Genomic DNA, 18,188 nt, shown 5'->3' with positions numbered 1-18,188 from the left:
GTAACGTGAGTCCTGATCTTCTCCCCTGCTGTGGGGTGTCCTGACGAGGCTACACATACAGTTAAAGTTATATATTCATTAATGCCTTGTTGTCTGTGCTGGATCTCCAAACTATCAACCACTTCCGAACACTGACTCGCCACATTATTCAGAGGACCAGAGGGCTTCTCTAAGGAACTTAGGTTCATCTGAATCCGTTCACCCTCAATCGGAGTCTCTTCAAGATTTCCTTTAGGTTCTTCGATCATCACTTTTATGTCCTTTTCGAGATGCGATGGCGCTTCAGAAGCCTTGGTGTCTTCGCTGGTGATTTCAGTGGCTTCCTTGACCACCGCTGACACAGCGCTCACATCCACACTCACTGTCAGCCTGTCAGGGCAATGACCTTTGTCTTCGGTGGCGAGGTATGGACACAGGGACATGGTCTCAGCCGTGGGACAATCAGCATGTTTATTGGCCAGGACTATAGTCTCCTCTTTAATGTACTCCTGGGTTCCTCCTCCAATGCGCTCCTGGAAGAAAGGAGAGGGCTTTTTGGCTCTGTGCCTCCAGAATGGCCAATCTGCCCATGGCGGTTTCTTAACGGAACAAACTGCGTGAGGGGTGTCACCTTTTGGGAAATTATCTGGTCCAACGGTTTTTGCTTTTGAATGGTCCTTAGGAGCCATAATCAGTCTTTTGTAGAGACTCAGGCTTTTGACTTTGATTGTTCCTCTCTCCTCCACAGGACACTGGTGCCCAGAGGAACCATGTACCTGCTCTTCAGCGACCGAAACATCACGGACCACAGCTGACTGAGAGGTCAGGTCCAGTGAGTCTCTGGTTTGCCTGTTGAAGAACATGACGGCACAGCGTTCACCGCCGTCGTCATGGTCACCTCTCTCAACAGGTTTCCTGAGACATGCGAGGCAAATGAGAGACCGAGAGAAAATCTGCTTCAGACCGCTTCGCTTTTGCGTCATTCGTTTGTGGCCTGGTTGGTCAGCTACTACTTCACTTTGGTCTAACGGCAGTGACTTGGTTGCCATCAGCTGGTTTTCACTCGTTACCCTCGCTTCTTTCCTTTCCTTATTTTCCTCTGAATGTCTTTGAGGGTTACTGGTGGTAGACGTCAGCTCTAGTTCTTCACTGCTATTTTCTCGACAGCTTGGCATCGAAGCCTCCATTGTTTTACTGCTGTCCTTCAAGCCCCCAGGTTGCCAAGCCTGGATTCCCCCCACATGCTCAGGGTCATCTTTGGTCTTCGATTTACCAAGAAGTTGAGGACAGGTGAGCTTCTTCCCCCTAAGCCCCATTTTAATTCGACCATGTCCAACCGAAGCGTCTTCCACTGACATGCTTGATTTATGATTGTCCACAGTCTATCAAGAGCCAATTTCTGTCACAACCCATCTGTGAAAAAGATAATTGTCTAAATATCAAGCAAGTATGACATTTGTGCCCACTGTTCAGTTAGCTCAGTCATAAAGGTCTGATTATATGACATTTATCAGAAGCAGACAGCCTGTGTATCAATGAGACACTATCAATCAATTTGACAGTTAGACCATTTTGACCTACATAATGGCTGCATGACTCAACTGATGCTTTGTACTTAAATTAGCATGTTAAGTATTAACATATAGCCTATATACACACACACATCATATATATAAATAAAATGTAAGCTATGTATGATAAACAGTATAGGCTATCCATAATAGGCATAATGATCAATGGCATTCAGTGCTGCCTTTCCAGCATATCAAGTAACCCAATGCAAATGGCTATTGAAACTAAACCATACTGCAGACTGATGTGGCTATAAATGAACTTATCTTGGCTTGTTGTTAGGCTAGTAGTAGCCTTTATAAAATTGATTCTTACCTCTTAAAAACAGAGATCCTTTCTTCATTAGGCTACTAATGACCATTCCACTTCAGAAGAGAAACACCATGCTTTGCGTGCGCTCCTGCACTTGGGAGTGCGCAACAGAGCTCTGTTATCAAGAGCAGCGACCAGAGTGGCATCACCGTAGACAGGGTTTCCATGGCGACTCAAATGATTGACATGATGCCCGGTGAAAACATTGCCATCCACTCCCAAGTCGACCATCAGCCAGTGTGAGAATAGAATATCCATTCATCAAGTAAAGAATAATTTCTCAAGTGTGCTGTATTCTAGAAATGTAGACATTCAATTATTATAAAAATGAGGAATAGCCCAAATAAGAATGGAAGAAAAAATAAGGCAAACAAAAATAAATAGATCTATACCGGTCTTATAACTCAAATCAATAAATATTTATTAGCCAAAAGCTGCTTCTCGAATTAGTATAGCGGTAACGTTATCCTTAATTGGAACGACTCGGTCATCCCCTTGTGAATGATGCTCGTCAGAGATGGGTCCCAGCAGCAGACTGTCATCTCTAATGAATGAGGAGTAGCAAGACTTCAGCCACTGTCAACAACACACACACACTCACACACCAGTTAAATAAAAGAAACGTGAGGTGAAATAACAGTTTAAAGAAACGTGAGGGGAAATAAGAACAGTTTAAAGAAACGTGAGGGGAAATAACAATTTAAAGAAACGTGAGGTGAAATAAGAACAGTTTAAAGAAACGTGAGGTGAAATAAGAACAGTTTAAAGAAACGTGAGGTGAAATAACAATTTAAAGAAACGTGAGGTGAAATAACAGTTTAAAGAAACGTGAGGGGAAATAAGAACAATTTAAAGAAACGTGAGGTGAAGTAACAATTTAAAGAAATGTGAGGTGAAATAACAATTTAAAGAAACGTGAGGTGAAATAACAGTTTAAAGAAACGTGAGGGGAAATAAGAACAATATAAAGAAACGTGAGGCGAAATAACAATTTAAATAAATGTGAGGTGAAATAAGAACAGTTTAAAGAAACGTGAGGGGAAATAAGAACAATTTAAAGAAACGTGAGGGGAAATAAGAACAATTTAAAGAAACATGAGGGGAAATAAGAACAATTTAAAGAAACGTGAGGGGAAATAAGGAAAGAACAAAGTATTTCTAGAAATATGCAGTAGATATAGTTCTAGTATATGCTGCATACAGTATATCATGAGGAGGCAACTTGTTTCAATTGAAAATACTTTATTAATTTATTTTCTAATATAAATTCAGTACCAGTGGTTTATAGCGTCATCATGACTCATTTTCACAGTTAATGTGTTAAAGTACATTAATTAAAGTAACATAATTAACTATGTTAAGACACTGAACATATTTCATTTGATTACAGAAAAAACTAAACAGAACATCGGAGGCACAATTAAGATGAGATCTTTCCAGAATAAAAACGGGTCACAAAACATTCTGTAAAGGCAGGGAGAGGGTTTGGCTTTTTGACGGCGACAAGCAATTCCAGATATTAATTACACTTCTTAATTTAACCTTCAGTGGCTTTGCGGGCAGCGCAAATCCATTATTTACAGTTGTCAGTGGCCGAGTGGGGAAAAGAAAAAACAACAACATTATTGACAGTGCAAAGAGGAAGGGCTTCCAGTCATTTGCTCCATTATGTTCCATTAAGGCTCAGCAGTGTGGGGGGGGGGGAGGGGTCGGGCAGCAGGACATCTCTGTACAGAGAACACAGAACGAGAAGGAAGATGTATTTTAGAAACATATCGGACGAAAGACCAGATGTACTGATGTCACGCTGTGCGCTACCCTACTCCTTACCAGTAAACGGTGCAAAACCCCACTTTTCATTTTCTCTTAATATTTTTTTACATTTTTTTAGAACAGCCCACTGATCTCTTCAGTGTCGGGGTCCAAGTCGATGTCGTAGAAACACGGTCTGGTGGGAAGTCCAGGGATTGTGGGCATCTAGAGGACACAAGCAACAAAAAGGGAGAGGGTTCTTTAAAATGGTGCACCGGGTGAGAGTCCAGAAAAGTGAAGACATTCCAAGGTGTATTTTCAGAAACGAATAAACAAACAGTGGGTCCCCTCTCCCCTGGAACACCTGTTTCAAGCTAGAAAGCTGCAGTACCTGAAAACATACCATTTCGCTATTGTTTACAAAAGCAGGATCTGCAATTTCTGTTTATAAAACATATTCCACGTTTACGTTTGGCCTAGTGCCTCAAAATGATTGTTTTGATTCATGCCGACATAAGATGGAATAACTAAGAATCCCATGCATATTGAATATGTTTTGCTAACAAATCGCAGGCTCTGCAAATGTAAACAAATTCCCTCCCCCGAAAACAGCAGAGAGAGTGCACCTCTAATAATAAAAACGTCATCAGCATAGAGGGAGATTCCATTGTCATGTTTAATTACAATGCCAACCGTTCCCAGCATAGATACGGTCGTTACACAACAGAGCCTCGGAGCTGGACTGAGAGCGAGGTGTTCCTCGGTGACTCACCGTGCCGACCAGAGGGAAGAGGAAGCCGGCGCCGACGCTGGCCCGGATGTCCCGGATGGGGACGACGAAGCCCGTGGGCACGCCCTTCCTGTCCGCCTCGTGGGAGAGAGACAGGTGGGTTTTCGCCATGCAGATGGGCAGATTGCCAAAACCCTGAAGGGGGACACAAGAAAGATCCAACGTTCGTTACGTTACGTTTCTCCCCCACACACTCCCCTACCAGGAGTGACCTTTAGCTGCTCAGCCGTTTTCATCCTAACCTTTGAATCTCATTTCTCTTAACCCTTCACAACTGACAATAACAGCAACCGCAAATATTCATTCCAATCAGGTTTTGCAGACGACTCGGGTGTAATAAAGTTTGGCAGGTGTAATGGGCCACCAAAGACAACAGGTTTGACAAGACAGGCTAGTCATGGTGCCCCTCTCGCTGCTATATTGCTGAGTAAGTGGAAGATATGCCGCAAATGTTATAACTGTACGTATATTGCTTGACTGGTATATTTGGACGTGTCCCTTTGTCCTTTAACATTTTAAGATTGTTGTGCTTTTAGTTGGGTTTGTAAACGTTTGCATTGCGGTATGCTATGTCGTTTTGCTACAGTATGTCGGAAATGCTTAACCTGAATGATTTTTCAGCGCCTCCCCCCCCTCCCTTCAAGAGGCGTTGTCTCTTGCCAGGCCATCATTGTAAATAAGAATTTGTTCTTATGTGACAGGGAGATCAGCCCCAACCACCTGGTTGCAGTTTTTGGAGTGCTCCCTGGCGAAATCAGGGTATCTGTCGCTCAAACAGATGCTGTGGCCTTCTCCTCTTTGTTGGCTAGACGCCTTATTTTGCTTAATTGGAAGTCAGCCATCCCTCCATCACATCGACGCTGGGTCGAAGATGTGATGGCACACCTAAAACTTGAGACTTAAATACTCCACCAGGGGCTCTACCCAGAAATTCTTCCAAGTTTGGCAGCCATTTCTGGATTATTTCAATCTAAAATTCCCGGCTGAGGATGCTTAGGCATAGGATAGGCAATTTCTATATGGCAAGTGACAACCTCTATAGGAACAATGCAATTTTCTTTGATTATTATTACTATTTTTATTTTATTTTTGTGCGGTTATATGTAGTCATGTATTGTATGTATGTTTGTACGTATGTATATAATGTTGTTGAACGTTTAAAAAACCAATAAAAACAATTTAAATAATAAGAATTTGTTCTTAATTGATTTACTGGTTAAATAAAAAAGGTACAAAAAATAAAATAATAATAAATAAAACATGTGTGTGAACACACAAATAAACAAGGAAATGCGAATCTCAAGTGGGACTCTCCAGGCGAGCTGCTGACCTGTTTGGTGTACAGCTCCACCTTGTGCTGGGCCTCTGGGAGCAGCTCGATGTCATCAGCACCATAGATCTTCTGGGCGATGGTGCGGATCTTATCGGCGATGGGCAGCTTATGGGGATTGAAGAACGCACACACAAACACACACAGCAGTGTATTCAGTCAGGCCCAAAGCTGTTGGAAGACCTTTTCCTAGATTGCTTTTATTTTCAGCGATACTGGTGAATTTGAGACTGGCTGGTCTTGGGTGAACAGGAGCAACACTCAACACTTATTCTCATGCAGAGTCATGAAGGGGAGCGACGCACCAGCTGTTCATCCCTGGCCCCTCTGGCGGGTTCAGTGTAGTGGAGAATAGACCACTTTCACACTGACTAACCTCCGCCCTGGAGGGTGTTATCAGACCTCCAGCTGCTCTCACACACAGTGTCTGGCCACATGATAAGACTAGACCAAGCTGATGCTGAATGAAAGAGTATTTTAACCATCATCTTTGCCTCAGTGATGTGAGAAGCGGTAGGTGGTCGAGTAGGGACGTTTTTGAGCTGGAGGACACGTGGTATTGAAGTGAAGTGGAAAATCAGAATACAGATGGATGGATGGATGGATGGATGAATGAATAGTGTTGATTGGAGGAAATCTAAGAGCTGATTGCAACTGAGAGAAAACAACAAAAGGAGTCATGCCTGACGACATTGATCAAATGTACCTCCACATCATAGAGGAACCTAAAGTCGCTGGGGGCCTCAGATGCTCTCTGCACGGCCTGGCCCAGGGCTACGGCGCCTGCACCACCCTCTGCCCAGTGGGAGCAGCGCACTGCGTCGAAGGCCCCTGTGGCCTTGGCTAGGCTGCAGATTAGATTGAGCTCAGCTTCTGTGTCTGTCCTGCAGGAGGGCAAAGGTCACAGGTTAGGAGGAGGGAAATCCCCTCTCACTTGAAACAAACATTTAACCTTCTTACTGGAAGAATCCCTTTTGGCTGCCCGAAACAATAGCTCAACTCTAATACCTTGGTGAGCGCAAAGGGGCTACAGCCCCCAGCCCTCTCTACTAAGCTCAGCATCTCCTTCTCTCCCTCAGTGTTCTTACAGATGGCCTTGATGAGAGCACTCCTCTTAGCCCGAGCTCAATTAACCTATATGTACTTTGTATATACGTTTTCACTATTAAACCTATTATTGATCATGAAGATCCATCTACAACATAATTTATGAATTTGGTTCCACCACACTATACTACCATCTACTATGTACCACTGCCAGAATTGTACCCCTCCTGCTGACTCGTTCACAATTTGTAAGTCGCATTGGATAAAAGCGTCTGCTAAATGACAACAACAAACTAGAATGGCAGTTAAGAGAGATGCTACACCCCGATACAACATGATCGGATAGGAAATGTCAGCGTTGTCACTGTGACTCACAATCCAACACAAGTGATTACAATACCACCTTTGTGCTTCACGTAATAATAGTAATAATCTGAGGCAAAATATGAAAACACACTGCGGAACACAATGAGGCTGAAAGGTATGCATCACTGTTTTTAACCTTCCATCATGAACAACAAACAGGTTGGTTTTTAAACCATTATCAGGGTGCCTTGGGAAGAAAACACAAACCTGACTTCCCTGTTATCCATACGGTTGTGTGTGAAAAGCCACAAAAAGACAAATGGTTTAATGTATCCAACATCATTATCAGCTACTTACTTGAAAGCGTTGACGGCCACCACCACAGGCACCCCAAAGTGCTTTGCGTTCTCAATCTGCTTCGCCATGTTACCACAGCCCTTCTCCAGCAGCTCCAGGTTCTACACACATGCACATGCACACACTTCACTTAAGGCCCTTTTAAAAACAGAAATCCCACAATAATGCCACAAAGAAGACCCTTCATTGTGCCGGCTTTGCTTTTTTACAGCAAAATGTCACCCCCCAGTGTGTGATTTTAGATAGCATGCCGTTCCAGAATCAGGCGTGATAATTCAAAGACATCCGTTTGTAAACGTTCTAAAACTGGGTCCGGTCACATCAAAGCAATGAGCATGAATGATGATACATAATGATGCAGTGCAGTATGGACAGCAGCCTATACATGGAGCGCTGTAATGCTGTCCATGGTGCTGAAATAGGTTTGGCTGTTTGTGGTGCTGAAATAGGTTTGGCTGTTTGTGGTGCTGAAATATGTTTGGCAGTTTGTGGTGCTGAAATAGGTTTGGCAGTCTGTGGTGCTGAAATAGGTTTGGCAGTTTGTGGTGCTGAAATAGGTTTGGCAGTCTGTGGTGCTGAAATAGGTTTGGCTGATGATTATTATCCTAAGATCATGTGGTCAGCCTTTGATGCAACAGCGGATAACTGGACAGAGCAATATTCCAGTGGGTTGGTGGTGCGAGGATAGTGGCATAGGGCAGTGCTCCACTTTATAGTTGTGGTTATGATTACCTACAAGCTACATTAAGGCCTACAACCTCACTGTCCCGGCATCCTGCTAGTGACATTTACAACAATAATATTTTTTCTTTTATTATTATATATTTCTTTAACCTAAAACATAGTTTGCATTTTACATGCCTACGAAAATGGAGTCAAGTGTGGCCATCTTTAAAGCACATAAATGCTTTCCCGTAGTGGCTTCCTAATGTGCCGATCCATAAATATGTTCAGAGCTTTTGAACCAAATCGAATTGTCCTGCATTTTAGATGTAGCCGTGATGCTCCGACCCTGGAAATGGCACGAGATGAGCGTTAAACCCAGGTTGGCGGCTACAGCACCACTCTGGTAGCGGATGAAAAAAGCACCACACTTTGATGACAGGATCAGTCAACATAAAATGATCATAAAAATTAAGTTGATGTATGGATTTACCTCCTCCACATACTCCTTGGGCAGGGGCATCCCAGCAGTGACCTAAAGAAGAATTAACAACAGAAATCCAATAAGTAATTCACCAAATCTCCATAAACACAGAACCTCCTGAATTCATCATCTCCACCCCCAAGTAGTTTCAATCCGTAAACACACAGCGGGACGCACACAACAGTTGAGGGGGGGGGGGATGCACTCTTCCTGCATGACCTCCACACAGCAGGAAATGTAATTACATTCCCAGCAGTGCACCTGCATTCATTGAGCGAGGATAAAACATTGTAGGAAACGAGGGGAACATTTAATGTGACATGTGAATGTTCTTAAGCCTGATCCCGTCATTAGGATTCACAGCACAGAGCCACGTGGAAAAAAGACTGGAAAGAGAGTGTCTTTTATATGTTAAAGGTGCTATAGATAACATTTCTATGTAGAGTTCATCATTTAAGAAAATACATCCACAGAGCTTTTAGAAAGGTGCGAATATAAGTATTGCTTTTCCCCCAAAAAGCAAGATACTTGATTAATGAATGCATCATTTAAAAATGTTTTGCAGGTCCGAAATCAATGTTGTTTACATGTTGCGTGCATGTATCCCCTCTCTAGTTCCCATTTACCCACATGGAATGTAACCGATTGGATAAATGTGACCGCGCCCAGTGCTTGCGCCCAGCGCTTAAAGAGAGGTCAAATCGCGTAAATCACACCAAAATATGTGATTTCGTTTTTATAGTTTTCTTTTCATATGATCACAGTTTGAATGTTTAACCTCTTAACAGTCGGGCAAATTTTTCACAACGCATGTCGATTGCATATCCAAAGTAATTTGCGATTTATTATACTTCATACTTATAGCACATGCATGAGTCTGGTCTCTTTTGAAAGGTAACATTCTGAAGTTTCTTACACAATAAAAGATAAATCACTTTGAGTGCTAATTAGAGAAACAGAGGTTTGAACACACTGAAATAAAATATTTGCTCCTTACTTTTGTGTTGACTAAAAAACTCTGCTGGTGTTTTAGGGCCCCTCGATGCCAAAAAACGATCTTTTATCAAAAGCCTTGGTGTCACTTTTGATAGTGATTTTAAATTTGACAGACAAATTGGGTCTGTAGTTAAACTAAAGGCTCCTTTTTTCAGTTGAGAGGCTTTTGACCAAAGTGAAGCCCTACCTCTCTCCCAATGACCTGGAGAGGGTTATCCATGCCTTCATATCTTCTAGACTGGATTACTGTAATGCCCTGTATGTGGGTCTAGACCAGCTCTCCCTGCGACGCCTGCAGCTAGTGCAGAACGCTGCTGCACGCCTCTTGACCGGCACAAAGAAGCGTGAACACATCAAACCAGTGCTGGCTTCCCTGCACTGGCTCCCTGTTCGTTTCAGGATTGATTTTAGAATTGCGATGTTTGTGTTTAAGGCATTAAATGGTCTGGGTCCTCAGTACCTAGCTGAACTTCTCCATGCTTGCACCCCAGCTAGAGCACTGAGGTCATCAAATAAACTACTTTTAGATGTACCAAGGCTAAAAACAAAAGGTGACAGAGCTTTTGCAGTGGCTGCCCCTAAATTGTGGAACAGTCTACAAATTAGGTCTGCTCAGACCCTAGGAGAATTTTAAAGCTCAGCTAAAGACTCACCTGTTTTCATTGGCGTTTTGAGGCTTGGTAAGCCAGTCGTGTCGTGATTGTTTTGTACTGTATTTTGCATTTTTAGTATTTCTGTTTTCATATTGTAAAGCACTTTGGTGCAACTTCGGTTGGTTTTAAATGTGCTATAGAAATAAAGTTGACCTTGACTTGTTGCCAGATGCCTGTTTTTGGGTTCCAGCTGAGAGGTAGGAGCGGTTCCGTAGCCTGAAGTCTTAGTCATACAGGTCCAAAGTATGTACGGTACGTCGAACGTTAACAAGTTAAGAACATATTTACTATAAAAGCGATCAGTTATAGTATCTCTAATAGTAACATTTATTTGTTTAAAAAAGGCTGTTTGTGTGTGACTTTGGTCATTGAGTGGGGGGCGAAGTTCAATTTGCATGCAAATCAAGATGAGTGCCTCTGAGTTTTGACGACCATAAATAACACACATGGCTCTGTTGATGTTATTGAGACACTCGCCGCAGCTATGAACAAACTTTCGGCTTCAGGATCCATCGGATTTAATGAACGAGTAGATAATGGACTTTGTCGATGACTCTGCCTCAGAGGGTAGTTGATTTTCTACCGAAGACTTTATTTCCATGGTCTTTCTGCTTTATTTATGGGTAAGTTGTTGCCCTCGGACGTCCCGTTGCATCGGTTGAAAGCTAAAATGGCCACCATTTGATTGACACCCTGCTTGACATATTACGTGCTTCCAATCTCGGGTTATAAAACCAAACAGCCAACGGGCGTCCGAACTTTCGTCACTTTCAAAAGACACCAGACTTGTACTACACAAAACGTTTTTCGAAACAAAGAAAATGTTATTGTAATACAATGGGAATAGTTACCATTCCTTTAGGGATTTAACATAATCAAACACAAACAAACAAAGCGCTGCTCTAAAAACTGTGATTGTTATTTTTGTTTAGGATCAGCATTTTTTTGGTTTGTTGTGGCTTTACATTTCATACTCCTCTATCCACTAAGTGCAATATATGTATACTTATTCATCCTATGGATATACTGACTGCAAGCAACTTTGTTCGCTGTGATAACTGCATTTTTGTGATACTGTGATTTATTGTGTAACACCTTTTAAGTTGCAAGTTCTTTATCTCATTATATGAAGTATAATGACAATAAAGACATACATTCTGTACTTTCACAATCTGGAAAAATCTGGAAAATGACAATGGAGACATGTGGCCACAATCGCTGGTCGCAGTCTCAAATGGCTCAAGTGTGACATCTAGTTATCTATAGCACCTTTAACTTTTATTCTCTCAAGGAAACTTTGCGATTTACATAAATGAAAAGAATATCAGAACAATAAGCACAAGAGTGGTTCAGAAATTAATTAGAAGCCGCTGACAAAGATATTTGTTGAGGAAAGCCCAGTAAACTCACCGCTGGTCCTCCTCCGTGCATCTTCAGGGCTCGAACCGTGGCCACCAGGACCACCACGTGGGGCCTCAGGCCTGAGTAACGGCACTTGATGTTGAAGAACTTCTCCATACCGATGTCGGCGCCGAAGCCAGCCTCCGTCACTATTGAGAGGACAATGTTGAGAGACGTTGCAAGGTACAGAACCAGTTGTTATGCATAGCAGAGCTCGTGGCTGTGAGGGATACTGACGAATATTATTGGTGACAGTCGGGAATCATTCTCCAGTTGATGTAACTATTGCAACATCACTGGTATCAAAACAGGCTAGGTATCTGGCATGGACATTTGACCAACGTAAGATTTTCCACATAAATATAAATAGTTTGCCTCATATGATAATTGCCTAACTAATTTTCCAGCAAATGTTTAAGAGTTTTTCATTTATATTTAGAAAATAAGTTCCACAAGGTGCATCAACAAGTTTGCAAAAATACAAAAACACAACAACCAATGCGTAACAAAATACGTTGTGACTTAGGCATTTCTTCCTCTTACATACATACCGGTACATGTCATACACTAGGCAGTTGTTTTACTTGCCCAAGTCATGCGATCGCAGTCTGTGTATGTAACGTTAAAATGCACAAATCACATGAGTGAGTTAGGCAGATGAGGATTTTTTTAACGTAACAAACGTTCTGATTAGCTGAGGACATAGGCACTGAGCCAGGGTGATGCAGCAGTGTGAGGAGAGTAGTTAGGCAGAAATGTAAATTTTTAAAAAGAAAATTACTTCTGCAATTATCGTATGAGGCTAACGAATATAGCATCTACACTCATTGCACACACATCCACACTCAGTTTTTTAAAAGTTTTTTTATTATCTTTTTCCGTTTTTCTCCCATCCCAATGTTAGTCGTTATATCAATTCCCAATCCCCTTCCTGGTCATTGCGCACTCTACCCCCTACCGTCGGTCCGGGAGGGCGGAGACTATCACATGCTTCCTCCGACACATGTGTACCCAGCCCATCGCTTCTTTTCACCTGTCCTCGAATCTTCACTTTTAATTTCGTTTTGAATTGTTTTACCGGTACTTCCTTTTTTTTATATTCATTGACCGGGAGCTCTTTCATGTGGCTGCACACCAGAACGTCGCAAACCGGAAGTCCTCAGACAGCAGTTTTACCCTTTACCTTACCCCAAGTCCACCCTTGCAAGGTCTTAATCTAACTTCAAAAAACCTCAACGAAAAAAGGCATTTTATTTGCAGTATATGTATGGTACATGGAACACGCAAGCGAAAAATAGTGGTTGCGAGTTTGTATTCTCCATTGGGTTGCACATACAGTGTGCTTCAGTGACTCGTTCATTTCAGTCATTACAGTGCTTAATGTCGGGTCAGCTTGTCATTTATTTCTGTCAATGTGCTGGTTCTGTAGCAGGACTGGGTCAGCCAACAATACATCCTTGGTACCGAAGATAGTCTACTCTACACGCTCCCTCCTCCTCAGCTAGAACTCTGTGATCAATCTCGCTCTGTGAAGTTTCTCATAGTTCGCTCGGCTTAGTCCATTATTTCACATCCCATGGGGGTGTTTCATTACCATATATGGATAATCATGCACGAGCATAGACGGTAAGAACAATGGTATTTATCAACACGGAGTGTGCGTACGACCTGTGCACGCACGGTTGATAAATCCAAATTTGTCTGTGCGTAGAGACATTCTAAATTCCGGGCGTACGAACGAAAATAGAACACTTTCTACGCATTATTGATAAATGAGGGCCCTGGACTCCACTCACCTACGAAGCCCTCGGGTCCGACCAGCTTCAAGGCGATCTTATCGGCCAGGATGGAAGAGTTGCCATGGGCAATGTTGGCAAACGGGCCGGCGTGAACGAACACGGGGGTCCCCTGTCGGACGAAAGGACTCTCAGCATGAGCAACAGAACACAACCCAAGGCAATGCAATATGTGCTTCACAAAAGAAAAAAGACAGGCATAAAATGAGCACGTAAAGTGCAGACATATAAAATCACCGTTTTTCACATTAAGATCTAACATCCCAACAGGCCACCTTGTTTATGGATTGATTCAGTTAAAAAAATAGACAATAATAAAAAGAGTAAGATAGAGAATAGACAGAGTAAAATAGTGCAATAGTGCAGTGCAATAAGTAGTAGAATAGACATGAAATTAGTACATAAAGTGTAGACAAATTAAATCTCTCTTTTTTATACAGTGCAATAAAGTAGTTCTGGATTACTGTTTTAACAGCTTAAAGTCGTCTTTACCTTCTCTGTTTGGTATCCACAGTTTAAAACCTGACTGTCTTCCCTCCTGTTTGATACCCACTTTTACCCTTCAAACCTCCCACTCAGGGAGCAGTTCCCTCTCTCAGGGTGCAGTTCTAGGCCTGGGTCCTACACAGTTTTAAAGCCCGACAGTCTTTCTTGTTTGATACCCACAGTTTAATACCCGACAGTTTTGAATCTGTAATAAAAAGCAATAGACAGAGTAAAATAGTGCAGTACAATAAAATAGTAGAATTAAAATTATGCAACAGTGCAGTGCAATAAAAAGTAAAGTAAAATAGAGGTGACAAGCTGAAGTTCAGATCATTTAAGGAGGGGGAACGGTTTTAATGCAAATGAAATGAAGCAGACAGCTTTGATCATCTTTAGTTTTGTCAATCTTTGTTAAAAAAAAGACTAGTTCACTCCTTTCCCACTCAGGCTCGGCTTAGATAACAGAGGATTATGTTTGCGACCAAACCGCCTGAATGCCAGCACCATCTGTCCTCTCCAGACACGTGTAGGAAAGGCCTCGTTAGTGCTGCTCATGGGTCTGAGCGTTGCACACATGCACACTTTCCTAACCCAGTTACAGATCTAAGGACCAACTCCCACGCCGGTGTCCTTTCCGCGTAGTCGAGTTCGAGCCCAGAGTAGCGCTCTTGCGATTAAAGCCTCGTCAGCCGTGCGTTTTCAACCCACCTCCAAAGTCTGCATCAGGTTCGGCTTGATGGCGTCCCTCATTAGTACGGTCAGCGCTCCGCTCACGCCCTGTAGGGAGAATGCATGGCATTGCGTTAAAGCCCCTTCGCTCATCGTGACAACTGGAACGAATCTTCCCATAAAAGCAGCTCCTTCTCGACGGCTGTCTTAATGAGCCCTCCGTCGCTTAATTGATGAACTCTATGCTTTATTCAGAGTCTATATAGTGGTATAGATCTATTCATATTTGTCACCCAAATTTCTTCTATGTTTTGCATGACCATTATGTCATTTTACAGCATTCTCACAAAACTCCTGTGTCACTTTTAGTCTTTGAAACCTTACAGCCTCAATACAATTATTCTAGAGGATTCTCTTTATTATTCTGTATATCCTGAAGAAAACTGCTCATTACAAGGTATATTACACCTTGACAAACGGTGTTTAACTTCTTAACAACAGTCCTGCACATTTTGCATAAAACGGCTGTCGATTGCATAAGAAGAATCACTCTGAGTGCTATTGTCATAGAGTTACAGAGTTTTGAATATATATTTTTTCCTTTTCGTCTGAATTATTTTGCAAACAGATGCCTGCAGATCTATCTACTCTACTCTAGGGCTGTCCCCGACTAAGGATTTGGATGGTCGACTAGGATTGGCCAAAATTTGCCGTTAGTCGACAATTTTTTTTATCATTCCATTTGGGCTGTGGGGGTGCTTAATGTCTGAAGGAGTCGACTGAAGGCTTCTTGTCCTCTGCAAAAGCATGCAATTGGTCCACTGATGGATACATCTTGATATTTGTCTAGTCTAGTGTGTTCATTAGATGGGTGAAATCTCTTTCAGTGCCTCTGTGCCTGTTTTTGTAGGCAGTTAGCCTCTGGTATGCGTGCCATTAGCGTTAGCCACGCTTCTAGGCCTCTTTTCTTTTGGAAAAAATGATAAAATAAAAATATATATATATATTTTTTTTAAATTATTATATTCGACTAAGAGGTTGGCTAGTGGACTACGGCTCCTTTCGACCGATTAGTCGACTAATCGCTTAATAGGGGTCAGCCCTACTCTACTCTATAGTTATTAGCTGAAAACACTGCTGGGGCCATAGCCTGAAGTCTTACCTAGAACATGTCAGCTCAAGCAATCCTTTATCTACCGCGGTCAGGCCACTGAACTTAGAAGCAGGCTAGGACAGTGTTTCTAGTTGCAGCAGCGCAATAGTTAGAATAACCTAGGTGGTGAACAACCAGGAGATCACTGCAACTCACACAAGTTGGAGAACTATCTCTCTCTCTTGCTCTCACACACACACACACACACACACAAAAGGAGCCGCATGTGATTGGTGGAGGCGGGACCCTTACAAAAATCTGTTGTTGCTAATCATTGACACATGCTAGCCTGTAATAATCCCCCCCAGAAAAATCTACTTTGCATTTGATATATTGCAAATATATGCCATCACACACACTGGCATTTAAAGGGTTAGAATTATAAAATTAATATGTGGTGGTATGATCAGGGCTGAAGTTGAATAAAAGATTGTATTATTTTCAATCTGACATTACAAAAAAAAATTCAATCTGACATTACAAAAAAACTGAAAATCCATCTAAATCAGTGTTGTTGCTAATCATACATATGCTAGCCTGTTTTTTAACACTAATTTGTGATGCCATCACAAACACTGGCATTTAAAGGGTACAAATAAAAAAAAGCCTGCACCAGAATGCAGGAAATGAAGTCTTTGTAACAAAAAATGTCCTGGTGGGGGACCCCCAGACCCCCTGCTTAAAAAGTGGCCTGACTGGGGCTATATTTTGCACTATATTATCTGGCCTGAATGATTTCCCCAGTCTGGCCCTGGTTAAAAGCCTCCAATGCTTATTAGTAGGGATGTCCGATATTATCGGCCGACCGATATTATCGGCCGATATCGGCAGTAAAATGTGATATCGGAAAATATCGGTATCGAATTTTTTTTTTATTTTTACATTTATTTAACCTTTATTTACCCAGGCAAGCAAGTAAGAACCAATTCTTATTTTATTTATTGTCAAAAGTATGCATGTTGGTTTAATTCAACAACAAGAGATATGTAATGTTAATTTTTACTTTTTTAATTATCATATTTTGCACAGATAATGCTTACATTTAGAAAGCCTTTTGAATGCATCCAGTGAAATTATTAATTACCTAAAATTATTCAGTTTTTTTGGGGGGAAACCCTGCATATATCGGTATCGGTTGGTATCGGTATCGGTATCGAAATTAAGAGTTGGACAATATCGGAATATCGGTAAAAAAGCCAATATCGAGCATCCCTACTTATTAGTGTGTGTGCGTTTGAACGTGTGCATGTACACGCGAGCCGTGTATTTCCGCCATTGGTGTCACCGCGCATGCGCACCAGGCATTTGGCTGCCTGGTGCGCATGCGCGGTGACACCAATGGCGGAAATACACGGCTCGCTCTGTAAGTAACACTCGTGGAGTAACTTTTATTAGCAACTCCGAGCCTCCAGACCCCACTGTAAAGCTGTGTTAAACCCATATTGTACGCTGGGTATCTTTGAAATTCATATCTGATATATTTTTGACACACCCCGAGCCCCCCGATCACGCTTGGTAGTTTCTTTTTAAACTGGTCGCGGTCTACCTGAGAGTGACTGCGGTAGAGCCCCAGCACCGCAGTCACGAAAGGGGCTAGCCTGATGTTATCATTGGGAATGGGTCTGAGCTCGCAAAAGGGCAAATACCGCCACCTACGCCTTCCAGCCGGTATTGCATTAGAAATTATGTAATTTCTTTTCTGGGCCGATCTGAGCCGTGCGGGCGGGGTTTAAATACTCCGGCAGGACGAGTGTTTACAACGATACATCTGCGAGGCTGCCCCCGCCCCCCTTCATATGCAATGCCGGACAACGTGAAACGGACCTCCGTGAGCAGTATTTGGAATGGCGATCAGATAATTGGATAATTTTTTTGCATTACATCGGAGACAAGGTAAGAACACTATATATCAAATCTTGCGTTGATCTGATATTTCTTTCTCCCGCGATCGAAGCTGTGTGTGTGGACTGTGTTGTGCTTTTTACCGTTGGCTGCGGTGGGGGGGGGGGGGCGAGCACCCCGCTACAAGCCCCATTTCATGTATGCACGAGGAGGCATAATAATGATAATCTAGCGTTGATTTCAGGAAGATTCGATAATCAGGCGAAAAATTACAACGTGATAACTGGATTCCACTAAAACGCTATTATCGCGTCTTTTCCTGGAATTACTAAGAATCACCAAAACTATACTCATATTCAAAACGGTATAAAACGGAAATGTACGGATGAAAAAACAATCTGTTTTATTGCATGTTGACCAGAAGCAACTCACTGACAATCAACGGTGTTATTAGACCCATAGCTATAATAGAAGATATATTTTAAGCACTGGCAAATTTCTCCCCATTGATTAAAGCGATGGCGTTCTAGCCAGAAGGTAGACAGCAACCCCTGGCGCTGAATGAGTTAACATTTTAAGCATTTTATGAGCAAACACAAT

At 42.2% G+C, this 18,188-nt stretch overlaps 1 protein-coding gene across 3 annotated transcripts in view; it reads right to left on the bottom strand.

The window, feature by feature from the left end:
* Positions 1–3,149: 3,149 nt before the first annotated feature.
* mthfd1b (methylenetetrahydrofolate dehydrogenase (NADP+ dependent) 1b) overlaps positions 3,150–18,188 on the bottom strand; it is a 60,749-nt gene continuing 45,710 nt past the window's right edge. For 2 of the 3 annotated variants that reach the window (XR_014619483.1, XR_014619484.1), the window contains 10 exons: positions 14,633–14,701; positions 13,439–13,550; positions 11,652–11,791; positions 8,602–8,643; positions 7,446–7,546; positions 6,442–6,619; positions 5,736–5,843; positions 4,388–4,540; positions 3,694–3,840; positions 3,150–3,590 (listed from right to left, as the gene is read on the bottom strand). Coding sequence is in view for 1 of the 3 variants with exons in the window: in XM_084310117.1 (XP_084166243.1) it covers positions 3,751–3,840; positions 4,388–4,540; positions 5,736–5,843; positions 6,442–6,619; positions 7,446–7,546; positions 8,602–8,643; positions 11,652–11,791; positions 13,439–13,550; positions 14,633–14,701 (993 nt within the window). In the remaining 2 variants the exon portion in view is untranslated. The other variant, XM_084310117.1, reaches the window with a different exon arrangement.

This window comes from Notolepis coatsorum (genome assembly GCF_963971535.1).
Source record: "Notolepis coatsorum genome assembly, chromosome: 3".
Lineage (NCBI taxonomy): Eukaryota > Metazoa > Chordata > Actinopteri > Aulopiformes > Paralepididae > Notolepis > Notolepis coatsorum.
This window is presented reverse-complemented; position numbering and strand designations above follow the sequence as displayed.